At 41.2% G+C, this 19046-nt stretch overlaps 1 protein-coding gene across 1 annotated transcript; it reads right to left on the bottom strand.

Moving 5' to 3' along the window:
• Nucleotides 1–24: 24 nt before the first annotated feature.
• Nucleotides 25–4033, bottom strand: LOC148271733 (uncharacterized; the record flags this gene model as incomplete). The annotated part of the gene is made up of 2 exons (XM_088241008.1): nt 3565–4033; nt 25–2964 (listed from the first exon to the last, which is right to left on the bottom strand). Coding segments are annotated over exons 1-2 (3409 nt in total), but the record flags the coding sequence as incomplete, so codon positions are not given.
• Between the last annotated feature and the right edge of the window lie 15013 nt (nt 4034–19046).

The following is a 19046-nucleotide window of genomic DNA, read 5'->3' as shown; positions in this document are numbered from 1 at the left end:
TCAGCGAGCATCTCGGTATTGTACAGCCGTTCGCTGCCAGCAGGTCGCGCCATTCCAACCACTTTTCGGCGTGGTCCGGTTGCAGCGGTTGGTCCCAACCTGTGTTTGTCCTCCAGATGGCTTGCAGCAATATCTTCGCCCGTATCGTGAGGCACGCAATGAAGCCTACTGGGTCGAAGATACTCATGGCGGCGCTCAACATGCCGCGCTTGGTGGGTCGCTCCGGGATGGCTGCACTTTCGGCTCCGTGCCGAAATATAAATAGGTCGCTCTTGGGATTCCATACGATCCCGAGGACCCGCTCCGTCATTACTTCTTCCCCTATGGTGACTGCTGTATTGGCCCGGTCGTCGGCCTTTACTTCTTCCAGGACATCTGGTTTGTTTGAAGCCCACCCGGTGAGCCGGAACCCGCCATTGCCGAGTACGAGGGTAACATCTCGTACCAGGCTTGCAGCTGTTTCTTCGCTGTCTGTGGCGTCTAGGTAGTCATCCATGTACATATTGTGCTCGATCGCCTCTGCTGCGGCGGGAAATTCTTTCGCGTGTGCTCGTGCGACTGTGTTTCGCACGAATTGCGCGCTGCTGGGTGAGCACTTCGCTCCAAACATCATGGACGCGAAGACAAACGTGTCGGGCTCCTGCCCGTCCTGCGTCCGCCATAGGAACCGCTGCGATTGCTGGTCGGCTTCCCGGATTCTTATCCGCAGGAACATCTCCCGTATGTCGGCCGCGATGGCTACTCGTCCCTCTCTGAAGCGGATCACGTTTCCGAGGAGGGATGAAAGCAGGTCAGGTCCCGTCAGTAGATGGTCGTTCAACGCCGTCCTCTGGAACTGGGCGGCGGCGTCGAACACGACCCTTATCTTGCCAGGCTTGTTGGGGTTTGTCACCGCGAAGTGGGGCAGGTACCATTTGCGCGAATGGTGGGCGTCTACCTCCTCGCGGCTTAGTTTGACGGCGTATCCCTTTTCAATGTAGTCCGCCATCTTGGCGCGATATGCGATCGCCAGTATCGGATCCTTCCGTAGTTTATTTTCCAGGGAGTGCAGCCGCTTCATGGCTGCTTGCCGGTTGCAGGGCAAAGAATCTCCGTCTTTCGCCCACAGTAAACCGGTCTCCCATCGTCCGGATGGTAGTTGTGTGGTTGAGCTGCTCATGAGCTCCGCCGCTCGCACATCTGCGGCGCGGCAACGTTCCAGGGTGGTTACACCTAGCGAGTCAACGGCGAAGCTCTTCTTTACCAGTTCCGCTAAGTCCCTTTCACCCTGGCCGTCTGGGGGTAATTCAAAGGCGGGGTGCACAGCCCCGCCGTAGGTGACGGCTCCTAGGGCCGTCTCGATGGTTAGCCGCCCGTCCTCTTGTAGGACTGGCGGGCCTGTAGATACCATTAGGGTGGCGTAATCAAGACCGATTAACATCTTCGGCTTGATGCCTGGCCCGTGTGTCTTGGTGCTCTTTCGGTTGCGGTGCGGCAGATCCATGACCCGCACCGTCTGTGCCTGGACACCAAATTCTTTGTTTCCTTTAACGAGGATTACGGATACACGCTGTGACTGTAGCGTGTCCGTGTTCCCACTGGCACCGATGAGTCTCAACTCCTCGCAGGCCCCGGTGGCGCCCACTGCACGGGCGACATCCTCCTCGAGGAGAGTTACCGATGAACCCTCGTCTAGTAGTGCGTGGATCTCCATTGACCCACGCGGGCCCTTCAAGGTTACTGGCACTACCTTGAAGGTCACTGGGACTTCCGTTCGCCTTGTCAATAAGACTTGCTCGTTCGGCGTACTGTCCACTCTCTCGCGGTGTAGTGACCGATGATGCCGCCCGTGGCACTCGTCGCACTTCGCCGCTTCACAGGTGGTCGTTTTGTGTCCCGGTTCTAGGCATCCGTAGCACACGAACTTGGCACGCACAATTGTCCACCTCTCCTCTACCGTTTTCCGGAGAAACTTCCGGCATTGTCCGAATGCGTGTCCACTCATGTCGCAGAACAGGCATTTTTTGTCCTGAGTGAGAAACACGTGCCTTTCTTGGGTACGCCTTTTCTCCACTCGGGCGGGTTCCGTGCTGATCCCGATGCAACCCGCATTCGGTATTGCACCGGTCAGTCTCGCTAGCCACAGTGCCAGATCCCTGGGGGTAGCTTTTCTCACGGTATCCGCTCGTGACATAATCCACATCATCCTCTCGACTCGTGGCAGCTTCTGAGTCATCTCGGACAGAAGCTTCGGGGAGGAGAGGTGGCTTCCATCGAGGCCCTCTACGGTCGATACGACGTTTCTTATCGCGACCGCGTAGTCCGTCAGGGCCTCCAGGGATGCGTTGTCGGCCAGTTTAGGGAGTTTTCTTATCCGCTCCAGTACTCTGTCCACGACGATCTCCGGGTGTCCAAAGGCGGCCTCTAACATCTTCACAATGTCCGGCACATTTCGGGGATCTACCAGCAAAGACGACACTGTGGCCTTGGCCCGTCCTGTGAGGGCTCGTTGCAGACGGAGAATGTTCTCCGCGTTTGTAAGGGAGCACATCTGTGTCGATTGATCAAATTGCGCCTTAAATATTCGCCATTCTAGCGGGTCGCCGGAGAATTGCGGTAGATCCCTAGCGCCGGTTTGCCTCGCCATGAACGTGTGCCACTCCGGCGGCTGTCTGTATTTCGTCACAGGCTCGCCGGTGGCACCCGGCGGCATGTATTCCGTGGGTAGCCCCTCTTGTACCCACGCGCTCACCGGGTCACGAAACTCGTAGCCCCCCAGTGGTATAGTACGTGCCGCTACGGGCTCGCCTGGCCCGGCGGCGTAGCGTACGTCGGCGTCCTCCCTTCGGCTGTGTGCGGGTGGCGCCTCATTGTCCCGATGCCGCTCATTGTAGCGGCCTTGTAAATGTGCGTTTGTCGCTCCGGCGTAGGCCGGCTCAGCGGCGTAGCGTGTGTTGGCGGGCTCCTTCATCCTGGAGTCCGTCTCTGCGACCGGGTGCCTCCGTGGCACCCCGTCTCTCACCCGGCCGCTGTCGTAGTGGCTCGGCGGAAATGTGTACGCCGCTCCGGTGTCCTCCGGATCAGCGGCGTAGCGTGTGTTGGCGGCCTCCTTCGTCCTGGAGTCCGCCTCTGCGACCGGGTGCCTCCGTGGCACCCCGTCTCTCACCCGGCCGCTGTCGTAGTGGCTCGGCGGAAGTGTGTACGCCGCTCCGGTGTCCTCCGGATCAGCGGCGTAGCGTGCGGTGGCGGCCTCCCTTGCTCTGAAGGCTGCTTCCGTGTCGGCGACAGGGCGCTTCCATGCGGCCCCGTCTCTCACCCGGCCGCTGTCGTAGTGGCTCGGTGGATGGATGTACGCCGCTCCGGTGTCCTCCGGATCAGCGGCGTAGCGTGTGGTGTGGCGTGCGGCGGCGGCCTCCCTTGTGCTGAAGGCTGCTTCCGCGTCGGTGACAGGGCGCTTCCAAGCGGCCCCGTCTCTCGCCCGGCTGCTGTCGTAGTGGCTCGGCTGCTGGATGTACGCCGCTCCGGTATCCTCCGGATCAGCGGCGTAGCGTGCGGCGTGGCGTGCGGCGGCAGTCTCCCTCGTACTGAGGGCTGCGTCGGTCCTAGACGCGTCTGACGTCAGCGGCAGCGGCTTGTGAGCCGGTTCCGACGTCCCGTGCGATGTGAGGTCCCTCTCGATGGTGGGCGTGAGGGGGGTTGCCATGTCTCGTCTGGCGTCCTCTCTCGCGTTGGCGGCCTTCAGCGCGGCGATGATCTCGTTGAGGCTGCTCACCTGCCTCTCGTGATGCGCCTCGCGTTCCTCCATCTGTCGGCGAAATGTCGCCGATGAGATGGACCGCTCCGAGGGTGCGGATCCCTCGTCCGAGTCCTTTTGTTCCTCCAGAAGTCCTTGATGAGGCTCCTCCTGGCAGTCGTGTGAAGGCCCTGGCTGGGGCTCCTCCTGATGTGCTCGTACAGACCCCGGTTGGGGCTCCTGAAGCTCCTCTTCGTGCTCCGTGCCGGCGTCTCGACGCGTTCCCGAACGCGTCGACACAGGCGATCTGTTGACCGGCATGCTGTAGGTGTGTTGTAGACTGGAGACCACTGGCGACGATCCTTAGCTCCGAAGGACCAAATGTAACGTACGCGTTACCACGATGAAAGTTTCGCCGGTTCGTCACCCGCGTCTGCCGCAGTCAAGCTTCCCGGCGTAAGTGGGAAGCCGCCCTCCCAGACAGAGCCAAAGACAAAGTCGGAAGGTAGGAGCACAGCTGCGCCGACCGCAAGTCAACCTCAATAGCCCTGAAAAGGACTTTCCACCCGGTCCAAGTGGTGCAGAGAGGCGAAGGCAGTCAGCAGGCAGAGCGGAGCGAAGAGCGAAGTGCAGGAAGGCGAACAGGACGGAGAACGGAATAAAACACGTGTGAACTGTTCAGAGTTAGGAACTCAACTGATTTAATATTTCCATTTGACCGCCTTATAAAGCGGTGCGCGTCGGGCTCCGTGAGTCGGCCATCCCACCCGCGCCGGCTGCCTCGGAGTGGTGGGGGTAATCTTTCCCCGCCACTCGCTACATGCCGCCGGCCGCAGGTGGCGTAAATACGGGCGCTCAATGCCCGTACGGGCCATTTCGTCGGCAGCCGCGACGCGCGCAACATGACATTTACATAATATATTTTTATACATTTTATTCATTTTAACCTAGCTATTTTTCCCCGGTAATACTGAGGCCAGGCTCGAAAGTGACCATTTTATCTTTATTGAGAGCCCAGCCATCAGTTCTATACATTTACCGGGGATCCTTTCTAATTATTGTATTATTTTAATTTATTCGATTTTACGCGTCCGGAACAATAGCATTTAAAACTTTTTTCATTCTTTCAACGCATTATTTCTCCCGCAGTTTTCATTGGTTTTAATTTTTTTTAACGGTTTAAAAGGGTAATCTATATTCTAGGCATAGCATAAAAATTGAAATACATAAAAATTGTTGAATGCTTTCTGTCAGTATAGATATCGATAGATTTAACATATGTTTTAATAAAGGTGCAAGATGTTGTTTTAAATGTTATGCTATGCCTAGAATAGATATTACTCGTTTAGAGCTTAAAAAAAATATTAAAAAGAAATTGGGCGAGCAATAATGCGTTGAAAGAATAGGAAATGCTTTAAATGCGATTATCCCGTAAGTTGTTTTAATGACTTAATGCATTTTGTCAGTAAAGCCTCGAAATGATGTCTGTAATCTGCAAGCTTACTCAACTGGGTTTTAAGAATTTAAATAAAGTATACCTACGTAAATTTATAATCTGGTAGTTTCTTTGTTCACTGGGAACGGGCTGGGCGCTATGCGCCGATATTATTTATATATTTTTTTGAGGAATATACAGGATGTTTTTTAAACCCTGTCGCATCCGAAACCACAATGATCAGTACGAGCAAGAAGACATATTGGCACATTAAAATACATTTTTAAAACGAATAAATTTACAAAAATAAAATATTGAAAAAAACAAATGGTTCCTTACTTCTGCAAGGGAGAAGCGAGAAGAGGAGAGGGGGGAGTCTGATACACCGTCAACCACATGGCCACGCCCCCCTCGCTTCTCCCCTGCAGAAGTAAGCAACCATTTGTTTTTTTAAAAATTTAATTTTTAAAAAATTCTGCGTTCTAAATATTTTTTTAAATATGCTTATATGTCTTCTTGCCCATACTGACCATCGTGGTTTCGGATGTGACAGGGTTTAAAGAACACCCTGTATAAACGGTGGCTGTCATTTATAATAAATGACATTTATTTTCCCATAAATATAACTACTATTTATTTGTTTATACTTTTACAATGTTTGTAATATTTTTTTATACAGAATAATGTTCCCTCACTCGGGTGAGGTGTCCCGTGCCGAGGGAAACATTTTACAACAAGTATAATGAAACATACCTTAAATTAGTTATTTAACATAATAAAAAATGGCGATGACGATGGTGGGCAGTGAGCTTCGTTAAATAATTAAATGGTGGTCAATTTCCCACGAACGAGACAATCGATCAGGTTGAACAGCAAGTGGACATACTTCAGCAATAACAAGTATTGGATAAGTATTAATGATTTGCCGATAAGAGCCACCCGGAGACTAGGATAAAAGTTCGGTGGGCGGGTACCGTAGCCGGTGTCGTGTGTCGTGTAGTGTGCAGAGGGCCCTGCACCGTGGGGCGTGCCCCCGGTCCCGTAGCCCGCGGCTGCGACATGGCCCAGACCGCCCACACCCCACGGCCTGAGTATACGAAACAGTGGGCCTTTACTTTTTAGATTTCCTTATACCAGGTTTATATTAAGAAATAACTATACCCAGTTTAACTATTTATAACCGATATAAAAGAAAGCTTACTTATAAAAAAAATGATTACCTAGAATAACAATTCACAGGTTCTTTCATGCTTATTTTTTTAAACAGTCAACACAGATATGTGCGCGTGCGCAGTAACTTTTATAACAACACAAACAAACGTCAAAGTCAAATCGAGACTACTGTCAGTGTAATCGAGAACACGGAGAAAACCGTTAAAAAAGAAATCAAAATTAGGAAGAAGAGAAGTTAAAAATTCTATAGTTTATTCTTGTTTCTTTTTTTATCACAATTAATTAAAACACATAAAAACATAAAATTTCAGATATTATTTAAACAAATAATTTAAAATCACTTGAATCGCATTGAGACGGTCGCGGGACTTCGAAATTGTTTAAAATTGAAAAAAAAACTGATAAACTATCACCATTTTGCCTATGTTTGAACATCAATATTTCTTCAATTCTTCCGTCTGTAGATTTTAGTGATTAAAGTGGCCACTTAAACCAGCCAATGACAGGTCATAAGCCCTGTAAATGCCTTGACTTCCATATTCCCTTATTTAAGGTATTCTCCATCCCTGTTGTAATTTGTTAACGATAAACTATCCATTTTGATTACCGAAAAATATGACTTTTGACAGATCGCGTGCTTATTCCAGCGTTATACTACATAACGTGCAGGTATAAGTTTCCATGGTCGCTATCCCAAATTTAAACCGAGTTTAACTCTATGCGAGGTTTATAAGTAATACTTTTTGCTATACCATCATTATTCTAGCACTATTCTCCAGCTGAACTTTATACCCGATTTATAAGCAAGGCCCAGTGAATATTGCTTGCCGAGTAGTCAAAAGCCGTTTGCACGTGGACAATACAACATGGCGGCCTCCGTGGTGTAATGCCTAAGACACTTGGCTCACGCGCGGAAGGTTCCGGGTTCGATTCCCGGAGAGAACACAAAAAAATAATGTGATATTACTCAAGCCTGGATGTTATGTGCTTTAGTTCACCACTGTAATTGGGCCTCCTGGCCTGTTGTGGTGCAAAAATAAACAGTAAAAAAACAGTAACAGCAAACATTGTTTTGTCCACGACTCGACCTGCCTTGCGCCATGTTTGTCCAGTGTACACTTTATCACATCCTTGGCAGCTCAGTTTATAAACTGTTTCAGTTTGCAGGGGGTTCTTGACTTTCGGGTTTAATGAGTGGTAATTTATTTTACCATAGTCCAAAATGTTTCTTAAGCACTTTGGCTATCCTGTCGGTAAAATTTTGTAGATATGGTAGGTATGCAGTCCCTTTTATAACATTTTCTTTCATTAATCTTCTTCTTAGCTTGCGATTTTAAAATATATAACAATTACGATATATAGGAGCTAGATTACAGCACGTCTTGCAGCTACAGAGCGCATGGACAGTAAGAAATCTAGCCCCTATTTACATTTTTTATTTATTTAACAATGAAGTTTAGAGTTTTAGTGATATTTTAAAAAACGAAATAAAAAACAAATTCATAAAAATAGAAGAAAAAATATATTACACCAAGTCTTGAAACTACTGAGCGCATGGACGGATGGAATTATAGACCCCATTTACTAGATTTAGATATTCGATAAGATTTACTTTTTGAAACTAGATTACTAATCGTCTTGCACCTACAAAGTGCATAGACGAGTGAAATTCTAGGAACTTATAATTATCAATAAATTTACCGGAATAAACATTGAGCATTATAGTCAATTTGTAAAGTTTTCATGCGAATAAGTAAACAATAAAAAAACTAAACATATTTATCCGTCTAATAGATATATATATATATATATATATATATATATATATATATATATATATATATATATATATATATATATATTTAAAGAAATATTTGCGTTCTTATGATTTACCCAAATATTTAATTTTGAGGACCATTTTCAATGAGTTCTAAATAACTCACTATTAGAAAATGAGAATCAAGTTGGGGTAGAGTGGGGTTCGAGCCACGGACCTTTGAGCTTTGAGAGTCCGAGATACTAGCCACGGGATCGCAACTGGATTCAAAGGTAAATATGATAAGTAAAGATTTTGTTTTTCATGAATGAGAATAAAAGTATGTTTTTTCAAAGTCCCTGGAATGGAAGCGAAATGCAAAAAGAGAAGACTGTTGAAAAAATATCGAAATACGGTGATTTAGTGTAATCAATACATTGCCCTATTTATGAATAATATTATAGATAACTTAATTACTACCATTTTCGTAATATCCTCAAGGGCGCTTTATAAAGTAATTCCATAATTTTTAAATTTGTAAACATGAACACCTAAATACCTATATTCCTTTTGAAATGTAACTGTATCTTTGTAAAACGGACCATGAAATCGAAACACTTGTATAACACATTTAGTGCCCTGCCCACATACAAATCGCAGCTAATAACGCGTGTAAAAGTATTCCCTGCTGACTGACCACGGCCACCCGGTTTATTCCGATACAGACGATAAAGTATTTTCACTATTCACGCTGTCGCTGCGGTATCGCAATCCATAAGCTTCAGCTACTGTTACGTCAGTATAGCGATTTCAGAATAAGGTAAACTAATAAAATGAACAGATCGCAATGATAACATAGGCGTGCCTGAGGTTAACGATACAATGGCGCTAACTCTTTCCATTTGTCCGACGTCCCTCCAGTATGTATGCAAGTGTGAGTGGGATGGAATACAGATAATTGGAATTAGATTAAGCAATGTATTGTGTATTATTGTTTCCACAAAAAAATATTACGGTAGTTAAGTAATATGTATCAACTTTATGGTGTGGGCACGGCCAGTATAGAAGGATTTTTGTATATTTAAGTACACGACTTAGCAAATGTGCGATAACTCATTTGCTCATCAGCAAATACATACTCATTCAACTCGGAAGAGTCTTAACTACATAAAATAAAGTAATCTGCTAATTAAAATACTTAACTTCAATATCAATACATAGATGGCGCTCCAACTCGCTTGTGGATGGTTTCTCGATTCGTAACATAAATACAAAAATCAAAAATGTTACCTGGTGTGGATATTCGCTAATAAGCGGAATGGGGAATGTTGTAGTACCTACTTAAAGTGGCCACTTAACCCAGCCAATGACAGGTCATAAGCCCTGTAAACGCTCGAATATCCATAATCCTGAATTTGAAAAAAAAAATCTACCTCATCTCTGTAGGGATATCAATAAAAATATAAATACATACTCGTTTAAAATGTATATAGTATCGACGTTCCCTATGTATACAATCGAAACTGTATTTTTAGAGGTTTACAAGATTTAAAAAATAATTTTATTTATTTATTGGCACTAATCAATACACCATCTTATTCTTCTTCAGCCTTCTGTCCTCCACTGCTGGATATAAGTCTCTTCCATATCCTTCCATTTTTCTCGGTCGGTTGCTACTTGCAGCCAATTTTTACCCCCTGCAGCAGCTATGTCGTCGGACCATCTTTTTTGAGGTCTTCCGACGCCTCGCTTATTCTCCTAAGACCCCCATCTTAAAATTTTAGGGGTCCATCTTGCGGGGTCTTGTTTCGCAACATGTCCTGTCCATTGCCACTCCAGTCCTGCTACGCGGTCCATAATATCCGTTATTCTGGTTCTGTTCCTAATTTCTTCATTTCTTATTTTGTCTCTTAGGCTTGTACCGAGCATAGATCTTTCCATGTATCGCTGTGTGCATTTAAGCTTTTCTAAATTTATTTTTGTGAGGGCCATGGTCTCCAATGCATATGTAGCCACTGGCAGTAAACATGATTCATATGTTTTACACCATGAGGTCGACTGATCTTCACTAAATTTCCTTTAGCAAAATTTTTAACCCACGAGTAAAGACTGAAGAGAAGAAACGAAAAAAATAAATTATAAATAAGACGTATTCACTATTCATCCACCCTAATTTTATCGGGCCGGGTGGATCGGGACGACATTTGTGAAATGGGCCTTAGAGCAAGACTGCGAGACCTATTCGCAATATACATTCCTAGCTTCTTCCTCATTCATGCATGATCAAACTAGAGATTTTTTATTATCTGATTATGCCACGTCTTTCTTGGTCATCCTCGTCCTACGTCACGATTCATTCTCGTGATGTATATCCGTTTGACCATTCTTTCATCATCTATTCCTTCTAAATAACCAAACCATCTACGTGGTCCTTAATCTTAAGCTAGGGTTTCCTAGGACAGCGGTGCCCGTATTTTAACGGCCGTAGTGAACATTAAAGCGGTTGACAGCCGTCGTAACGGTGACTAGAGAGTGGTTTCCTATGAAAATGGTGTTGATAACACCGTTAAAAAATAAAACCACTCTCTAGTCACCACTACGACGGCTGTCCACCGCATCACCGTTCACTACGGCCGTTAAAATACGGGCACCGCTGTCCTAGGAAACCCTAGCTTAACACTTGTCTCAGAATTGCACGGTCGCCTGATTTTCATATTTCGTAACCCTGCCATACATTGATTTCCCACACATTCGTATATGTTAGACCTTAATAAATAGTCTATTGTGCTTTTTATTAAAACATGTTTTTGTAATTACCTAATAATAATTTATGTACATAGTATTTTTTATGTTCAAATCATGTCGTGCATGCATGACAAATCATAGCAAATCATCTCATAAATTAAAATCACGATTTTAGTAAGGATACAGGAGTAAAAATTTTACATTCTAATAAAAAAGGACTTAAATTAAACAACATGGAGGTGTTTCACATTAAAAAGAGCTTTAAAAAATAATATTCCACTAATAATTAATCAAATATATTTTCAATACAGCTCACTTTTTTATTTGAAAATTAACCAATTGTGTAACGTTCAACCACTTAGCCCCTCCCTCCGCTTCCCAACCCCTTCCCACAAATTTTGCGACATATCGCTAAATATTTTTAACCTAATTTTAGTGCATGTTCAGACATGGTGGTGTATGCATCCCCTTTAACTCTGCATGTAATTTATGTATTTTTTAGCAGATTCTATGTACTAGGGTGACGGTAAAAATGATAAGTGTATTTTAGTTTTTTTTTTGCACCACAACAGGCCAAGAGGCCCAATTACAGTGGTGATTAACATCACAGAACACCCAGGCTTGAGAAAAATCACATTTGATTTTTGTGTTCTCACCGGGAATCGAACCCGGAACCTTCCGTGTGTGAATCAAGAATCTTGACCACTACACCACAAGGCCTTCGCATGTTGGTTTAGTGAGTGTCCTGACGAAGAGACGGGCAGGTCTCAAAACCGGTAGACATAAAAAGTCGGTAAATGGTTAAATACTAATATTTATTAACATTAATAATGTACATTGTAATTGGCGGTAGTGCTGTATTGTACATTTAAATAAATAAATAAATTGTTATCAATAAAGTTAGATCCGCTACTTGTCTACACATATTTGAACACAGTCAAGATAGCATTGTAAAAATAACCGTTGTATGGGTTCGAAGTTTGCACTTTGTTGTCTAGAGTCTAGACACTCGCAAAGAAAAAGTTGCAATTTGAATAGATTGAGGTAATTAGATCTCTAGTCTCTTTTCTCTGCCATTCTCTCGTCGTGAGAGCGCCGAGCGTAGACTATTACTAAACTACACTACAGTTGGCGGTGAATCAGAGCCACGTGCTCCCAGATACATATTACAGCAGAGCAGACGACCAGAGTAGAGTAATATTGCACAAGAACCGGTTGGATGAACTCGATAAGCGGCCAGATTATCGCTCTTCCGACAATAAAGCCCGGGCGGAACTGATCTAGAGAAACATGCACTCCAAACTGCATGGCAATTCGTATAGATTAACTGTGATCGCGTCTGCGTCTTCACACAGTAGGTTCAATTCAAGTCATTTATTTTAATTATAACATATACATTACAAAAATATATTCAATGCGTACATATTATAAAAAAGAAAAAAAATACACGAAAGAGACTCATGTCAAAGTAGTAGGAGAATCCTGCTCCGGAAAACCCCTTCGGATACATGGAACAGATCAATATCTAGAGCGATGTTGTTCATCATAGCGGTAGCCCTTCCAACAGGCATAACTGTAGGCAGGTTGGTCCTGAATATCGGAATATGAAACAATCTATGCTGACGCTGTCTTAGGAACATACGAACCAATGCTCATCATAATTTCAGAATCATCGATCATACCGCGCAACAATCGATAAAAATGTGTAGTCAAATACACATTCCTTCTAGTCTCTAAACTGTTGTAGCCAAGCATACCCTGGAGAAACTCGGTCGGGTAGAGCCAAGGATAATACCCGCACTCTCATGTAGAGATATCTCAGAAACTTTTTTTTGATTTTCTCTATCATAAGAGAGTACTTCAGTTCATGTGGCCCCCAAATCATCGAGCCACTCTCGAGTCTACTTCGCACCAAGGAGTTGTAAAGAGTTCACACTTCGAGCAATATCGCGGTTGCACCTCTGATAATTATTCATAGTCAGAATACTATTCAGTTGGAGAAATTTTACCATCAACAGTCACAACTGGACTGAAAGTTTGCTAGACTTGATATTTTTATCTTTCTCTACTTTTGCATCCCACTACATTCGCAGACTAAAGCCGCAATCACCAAGTAAGACTACCGTTCAATTTAAGATCCAAAATTTCGAATCCACGTTCCAAGTAATCATTGTAAAACGCCCTTAAGGCATTATATTATGAAAATGGCGCTGGATGAGTTATTTTTAATAATAATATACATCATGTTCGCGCTCAGCCACCGTACGGGCTGGGCGTGAAATATAGTTCCTCTCCAACCGTAGCTTATAATCTTATAATAAATTTGAAAATAAGTTGTTATATGTTAGAAAACAATGAGTTAATGTTTATAAGTCGTTGGTGTGTAGTAGTGTAGTCATGTTTAAACAAACAGTGAAAAAAAGAAGACTATTTATTTAATAGCATTGTTTTATACTTTATTCTTAACAAAATATGCGACAAATAGTGAACAATGGAAACTTACAAAAAATAGTGCCCCTGGAACCTTAAAATCTTAAAATTTTATATGAATCCTTTAAAACCGTTTAAGAATGCATCAGCTTTTGACGCGGAAGTACCTAAATTTTGCTATTTAGAAAACTACACCCATAATATAAATTACAACAGTGCTACTAAAAGTGAACTGACATTTATTGATAAATACATAATATTTCAAATATCTGCCTTCTAATAACATACAAAATGATAAACCAAACCGCTCATACACGCGTTTGTGTAATATTCATGTAAAAAAATGAATTGAACAGGAATGTTGCGTCTCATAAAACGAAATAATACGGACCAAAATGGACACCAAGTCGTTGGAACAATAGGCATAATAGCACTACACACGTGCGTTTTCAGAAATTATCAAGCAGCCAGTGGGCCACATGGCGACGGTATCTACCTACTGTCTACAAAAGCTTTTCTTCGGACATCTATCTCCCTTTGTTAACCATGGAGTTGAAACAGTGTTTGATTTATTTCGTTTTTTATTGCTTACTTCTTGGCATGAACACTTGACCAATTTACTACTATGCTCTATTTTTTATAAATTTATTGATATCATTTTAACTTTGCTGGAATTCCTCTCGTCCATGCGCTTTGTAGCTGCACGATGATTGGTTATCTAGCTTTAATATATCAACTTTAAAATACCTTAATTTTGTAAATGGGGTCTAGAATTCCAATCGTCTATGCGCTTAGTAGCTGCAAGACGTGTTGTAATCTTACTCATTTTTATTATTCATATTTTTTTATTATTATTTTTAAATATCATTAATACAGTAAATTTATTTGTCAATTTTTAAAATGTGTAAATGGGGGCTAAATTTCTAACTGTCTATGCGCTCTGTAGCTGCAAGACGTCCTGTAATCTAGCTCCTATCTGTTATAATTTTTGATTGATCTCAATTGAAAACGAGAAACTAGAATCCCAACCGTCCATGCGCTCTGTAGCTGCAAGACGTACTGGGATATTTATTAATTGTACAGCGCCCTTGAGGTGATTTTCACAAAAATGGCGCTACATAAATTATCCAACTATATATATGTGGAGAAAAAGGAGGCGCTGACGACTGAGATGAGGGGAGAAAGAGAAGCCGATGTTTGCTGCTAACTAATCCCCTACTTTGCCTACTTTACGAGGCATCAGGTTCTCGCGGTTTTGGACCTCGGCAGTTCACGCCTGAACCCGACTTGGTAGAACACACGGGAATCGCCCGCAGGCCTGGCGAGATCTCGCGGATACCATAAGTATTGACACATCGCTAGAAGTTTCCTCCACTAAAACATCTGGACATAAAGCTAGAAAAAAGGTTATTAGCACATCAAAGCGACGCGCGTAATAAAACTCAAGTAAGTAATTAAATTTTGATGAAGATTCTGAGCTGTTAATAATTTGAATCGTACTCTCCGAATTGATAACTGTACTGCCGGATACAATAGCGGATATTTGCAATCAAAACGTAATTCCAATATCCCGTTTGCATTTATTTGTGTATGAATAGAAATATAATATCCAGAATCCACAAAATGGGGCTTCCAAGGCGTATTCAATATCGAGTTATTCATAACTCGAAGAAAATGCCCGCAAAATTGAAATTTAAATTATTACGCAAATATTTCTTTAACGTATAATAAATAATAAATAACGCGCTGCCCGCTTATAGATATGTCATTTTTCTCGATTAGATATAACAAAAGCATTGCATTTTTTTGGTTTAACAACAGACGTGTAACGGAGGCTTTCCTCGTAGTGCTTAACTTTGCTCATAAATAACGTAAATATTTCCTTGCCAAAGAAGAATTATGGAAATACAAATTTAAATAACCCTGCAAGAATAAATACATAATATCTGCCGTTAAAGGAAATAAATACATAGTTATATTTAAAAGAAATAACAATCCAAATTAATCCGGCCTCCGTGGTGTAGTGGTTAAGAAGCTTGACTCACACACGGAAGGTTCCGGGTTCGATTCCCGATGAGAACAAAAAAGTTTTTTTCTTAAGCCTGGGTGTTCCGTGGCGTAATTCACTACTGTAATTGGGCCTCCTGGCCTGTTGTGGAGCAAATAAAATAAATTTAAAAAAACGATTTGGCGATTCTTGACCCAGTACCTATGGCCAATAGGTAAATATCAGGTTTTTAAAAAATATTTTTAAAGTAATTAAGGTCTACGAAATACTGTCCAATAAAAAAATTTTTTTTACTAATTATTAGTAGCATAAAAAATATTTTTAATTTGTCATTTTAAATTCCCGCAAAAACGGTAATTGGCCGCGCCCCTAATATGTCACGAATCATGTTTTTTTGTTCCTTGCCATTGAAATTTGTGTATAACAATGTCACGAATCTTGACGTAACAACAACCAAGGCCAAACACGTCGCGTTTTTCTACGAACGTATTTTTGTTGAATTTCTTTTTTACGTGTATGTATGATAACACTTCTCCACAATATCCATATTGATTTTAAAAATACAACTAATTATTATTAATCCATTTCACATATTTTTATCGGTATTCGTAGTACCTATGTGATATTTCCCTATTGTGTTATTTTTATATTATTTATTTTTATATTTTCCTTAGTGTGTATTTTAGTGTGCATTTGAGTAGGAAATTCCTTGATGATTTTCCGAATGATTGATTTTACTGTTTACCATATTGATGTGCCATATATATGTTTTTTTTAAATTATTTTTTATGTTTCTGATTCCACATTTGTGGTGATATACTCATGTGTCTGTGTCAACTGATTGAACGTAGTTATGCAGAAAACAGCCAGCCATAGAAAAGTGAAACTGAGACAATAGCACCTTTGTGAGAGATTTGAATGATCAAATCTACACAACAGTTGGAATGTTTTTGACTTTGACAAATGATTAACAATGAATACACTAGTTTTTTTGGTATTACAAACAAGAATCTTATTATGTATTTGAACAGTGTAAATGAATTTTAAAGTACCGTTAGATTTTTCTAGTGCTGTGGGTGTTTTCTGCAAATTGACAAAATTCCGTTTTTGTGATCGGCACTTTTTTCATAAGGTGATTTTTACAGTTATTTGTATGAAAACGGTCTGGCTGTTTTTAGCAGAACATAGAATTGATCTTACTGCACCCGATAACACCAATATCTCATTTTTTCGAAATTGTGGACTGGCTGCTTTCTGCATAATTACGTTCAATTGCTCGTCCCATCTCAACACAGGACTTTTAGTTTCATAGAGTTGAGACTTATGTCTCAAATAATGTAAAATAAAATCATGTATGTAAATAAATAAATTTATTATTAAATACGCCCAGAGGGCTTTTACATAAGAGGTAAGAAATTACAATTCAAGGGCTTCGTGGTATTAGAAGTTAATGTGTAGGTGTAATAAATATGTATTTAATAAATATAAGTATCGAATTACATTATGCTTTATAGACATACATAAATAAAGATAAAACATTACATAAAAGTAGGTAGGTACATAATTATATATATTTTTAAAATTATATAAGTTTTAGACAGTAAAATTAAGCATACTGTAGGTATTATCTAAGTGTATGTAAGTAAAAGACAAAAAGTCTGTGATTTTTACAGTAATACATGTGAAATCACCTTTGAATGGGGTGGTTATACTAAAACAGGTAGAGGAATTTGTGCATCCTGGAAGTATGTTAACTAGGGATGGAATGAATGAGAAAGATATTGACAGGAGGGTGAGCGCCGGGAACAGAGTAAACGGTGCACTTAAATCAACTTTGGAAAATAAATGTTTGTCGCAAGAGGCAAGATTAGCAGTTCACAGTGGAATTTTGGTCCCGACTCTGATGTATGCGAGCGAAGCGTGGACTTGGAAAAACAGGGATGAAAGTAGGCCGAATGCTGTCGAAATGCGATCTCTCGGGCGAATGTGCGGTAAACTATGCTCGATAGATGCACAAATGCTAAGATCCGTACATTATGTAAGGCTGAGATAAGCACTATCGACAAAATCAAGAAATGAGCTCTGCGCTGATTTCGACACGTAGAGCGAATGGACAGCGAAAAAACGGCTAAGAAAATTTACAATGCTCAGCTTGATGGATGCAGAAATAGAGGAAGACCGAGAAAGACATGGCATGACCAAATCCAACAAATACTTGAAGATGGACATGTGAAAAGTCGGAATAATCGGCGCGCGTGCATGAGAAGATGTATGAATGTAGAGGAAGCGAGATTTTTATGCAAATATAGAGTGATGTGGCGTTCTTTCCTCTGTCTACCCTTACAGGAAACAGCGTGATGGTTAGTTTGTCGTTTGTATGTTTAATTTCCATTTTACAAAAGTGATTTATTTCCAACTCGTTGAAAATGGCCACCAAAATAGAAATATTTGGGTAAATTATAAGAACGCTAATATTTAATACTTTTTTTTAATGAATAAAAAAACGTTAATACAAAATGTCACCTCATATATTCGAAGTCTGAATAAGGTGTCATTCAATATTAGATCTGGCTGTTTTCTGTAAACTGCATATTTTAGGCTGCGTAGGTAGTCAGCCAGACTTGAAAACAATCACCAAAATACCTTTAACATATAATTTAATTGTTTTTAAAGTTAGAATGACAAATTAATTAGGTGATTTATTACAATTAAGTACCCTATATAAATATAAAATAACATATTTAATATATAATGACACAACATAGACCAGAGTTTTACTAGGAATAGCTGTTTTCTGCAAAATGCACCGTGGGTTTGTGTGGTCAGCCGGGCTTAGTAGTGAAGTAGTCATTAAAACCGGTTAAATATCAGCGTAATTGGTTATTAATTAACATATTACAACAGATATGAAGAACATTTTAGAGAAGGTCTAGGCGTCTCAAGGAATTACGACCTGTCATTGGCTGGTTTACGTGACCACTTTACACACGGTTGAACATCCATATTCCTTCAATTCTTTCATCTGTTGATGTTTGTGAAGTTAAAGAGCTAAAACCTTTATATATGCGGGTGAGACTCATCTAATTGAATTATTTCACCTACATACTAGGCAACGCCTGAAAAAATTTTTTTTTTCAATTTCTATACTTCTTTATGAACGGTTATCTTCATCGGTATGTACTGAGACGGTATAAACTAATATCGATATTTATGTACGAAAGAGTGTATATTTGTATGAAAATTTAATGTACCCTTATCAATAACCGGTTATTGAGCATTTTTAGAAAAAAAAATTGTAAACATTTTGTATTTTTCATACAGAAAACTTAATTTTACTTTGTAGATAAAATTGAAGATAAATTTTAACTTCCCATCATAATCGAGGCCCAGGCGGATTTATCAACAATATTTTGAGTTTGTCCAAAATGTTTGTAGACAAGGACTGGATTCAACTTCCTGGGTAACTGTTAATATTGACATATTACAAAAAAGATTAAGAACATTTTAGAAAATATTGTTGGTAGTAGGTTATTACTAGGGTTAAATACATAATGAAATTATTTTTCGTAGTTTTAAAAAAAACGAATCTATGCATTATTTATCATTTGTCAAAGTAAATAACATTCCAACTGTTGCGTAGATTTGATTATTCACTCTTTTCACAAAAGTTATTTTAGGTATCTCAGTTTTTTCTTTTTTGTGGCTGGCTACTTACTGGATAACTACGTTCAATTGTTACATGCTAATATTTAAAATCACAAAGTTGGCGCTTCGAGGATTAAAATAA

The sequence above is a fragment of the Micrasema longulum genome, unplaced genomic scaffold (genome assembly GCF_059751315.1).
Source record: "Micrasema longulum isolate JH-2025_06_02 unplaced genomic scaffold, ASM5975131v1 h1tg002695l, whole genome shotgun sequence".
Taxonomy (NCBI): domain Eukaryota; kingdom Metazoa; phylum Arthropoda; class Insecta; order Trichoptera; family Brachycentridae; genus Micrasema; species Micrasema longulum.
The sequence above is the reverse complement of the archived record's forward strand: the minus strand, read 5'-3'. Positions and strand labels throughout refer to the sequence as shown.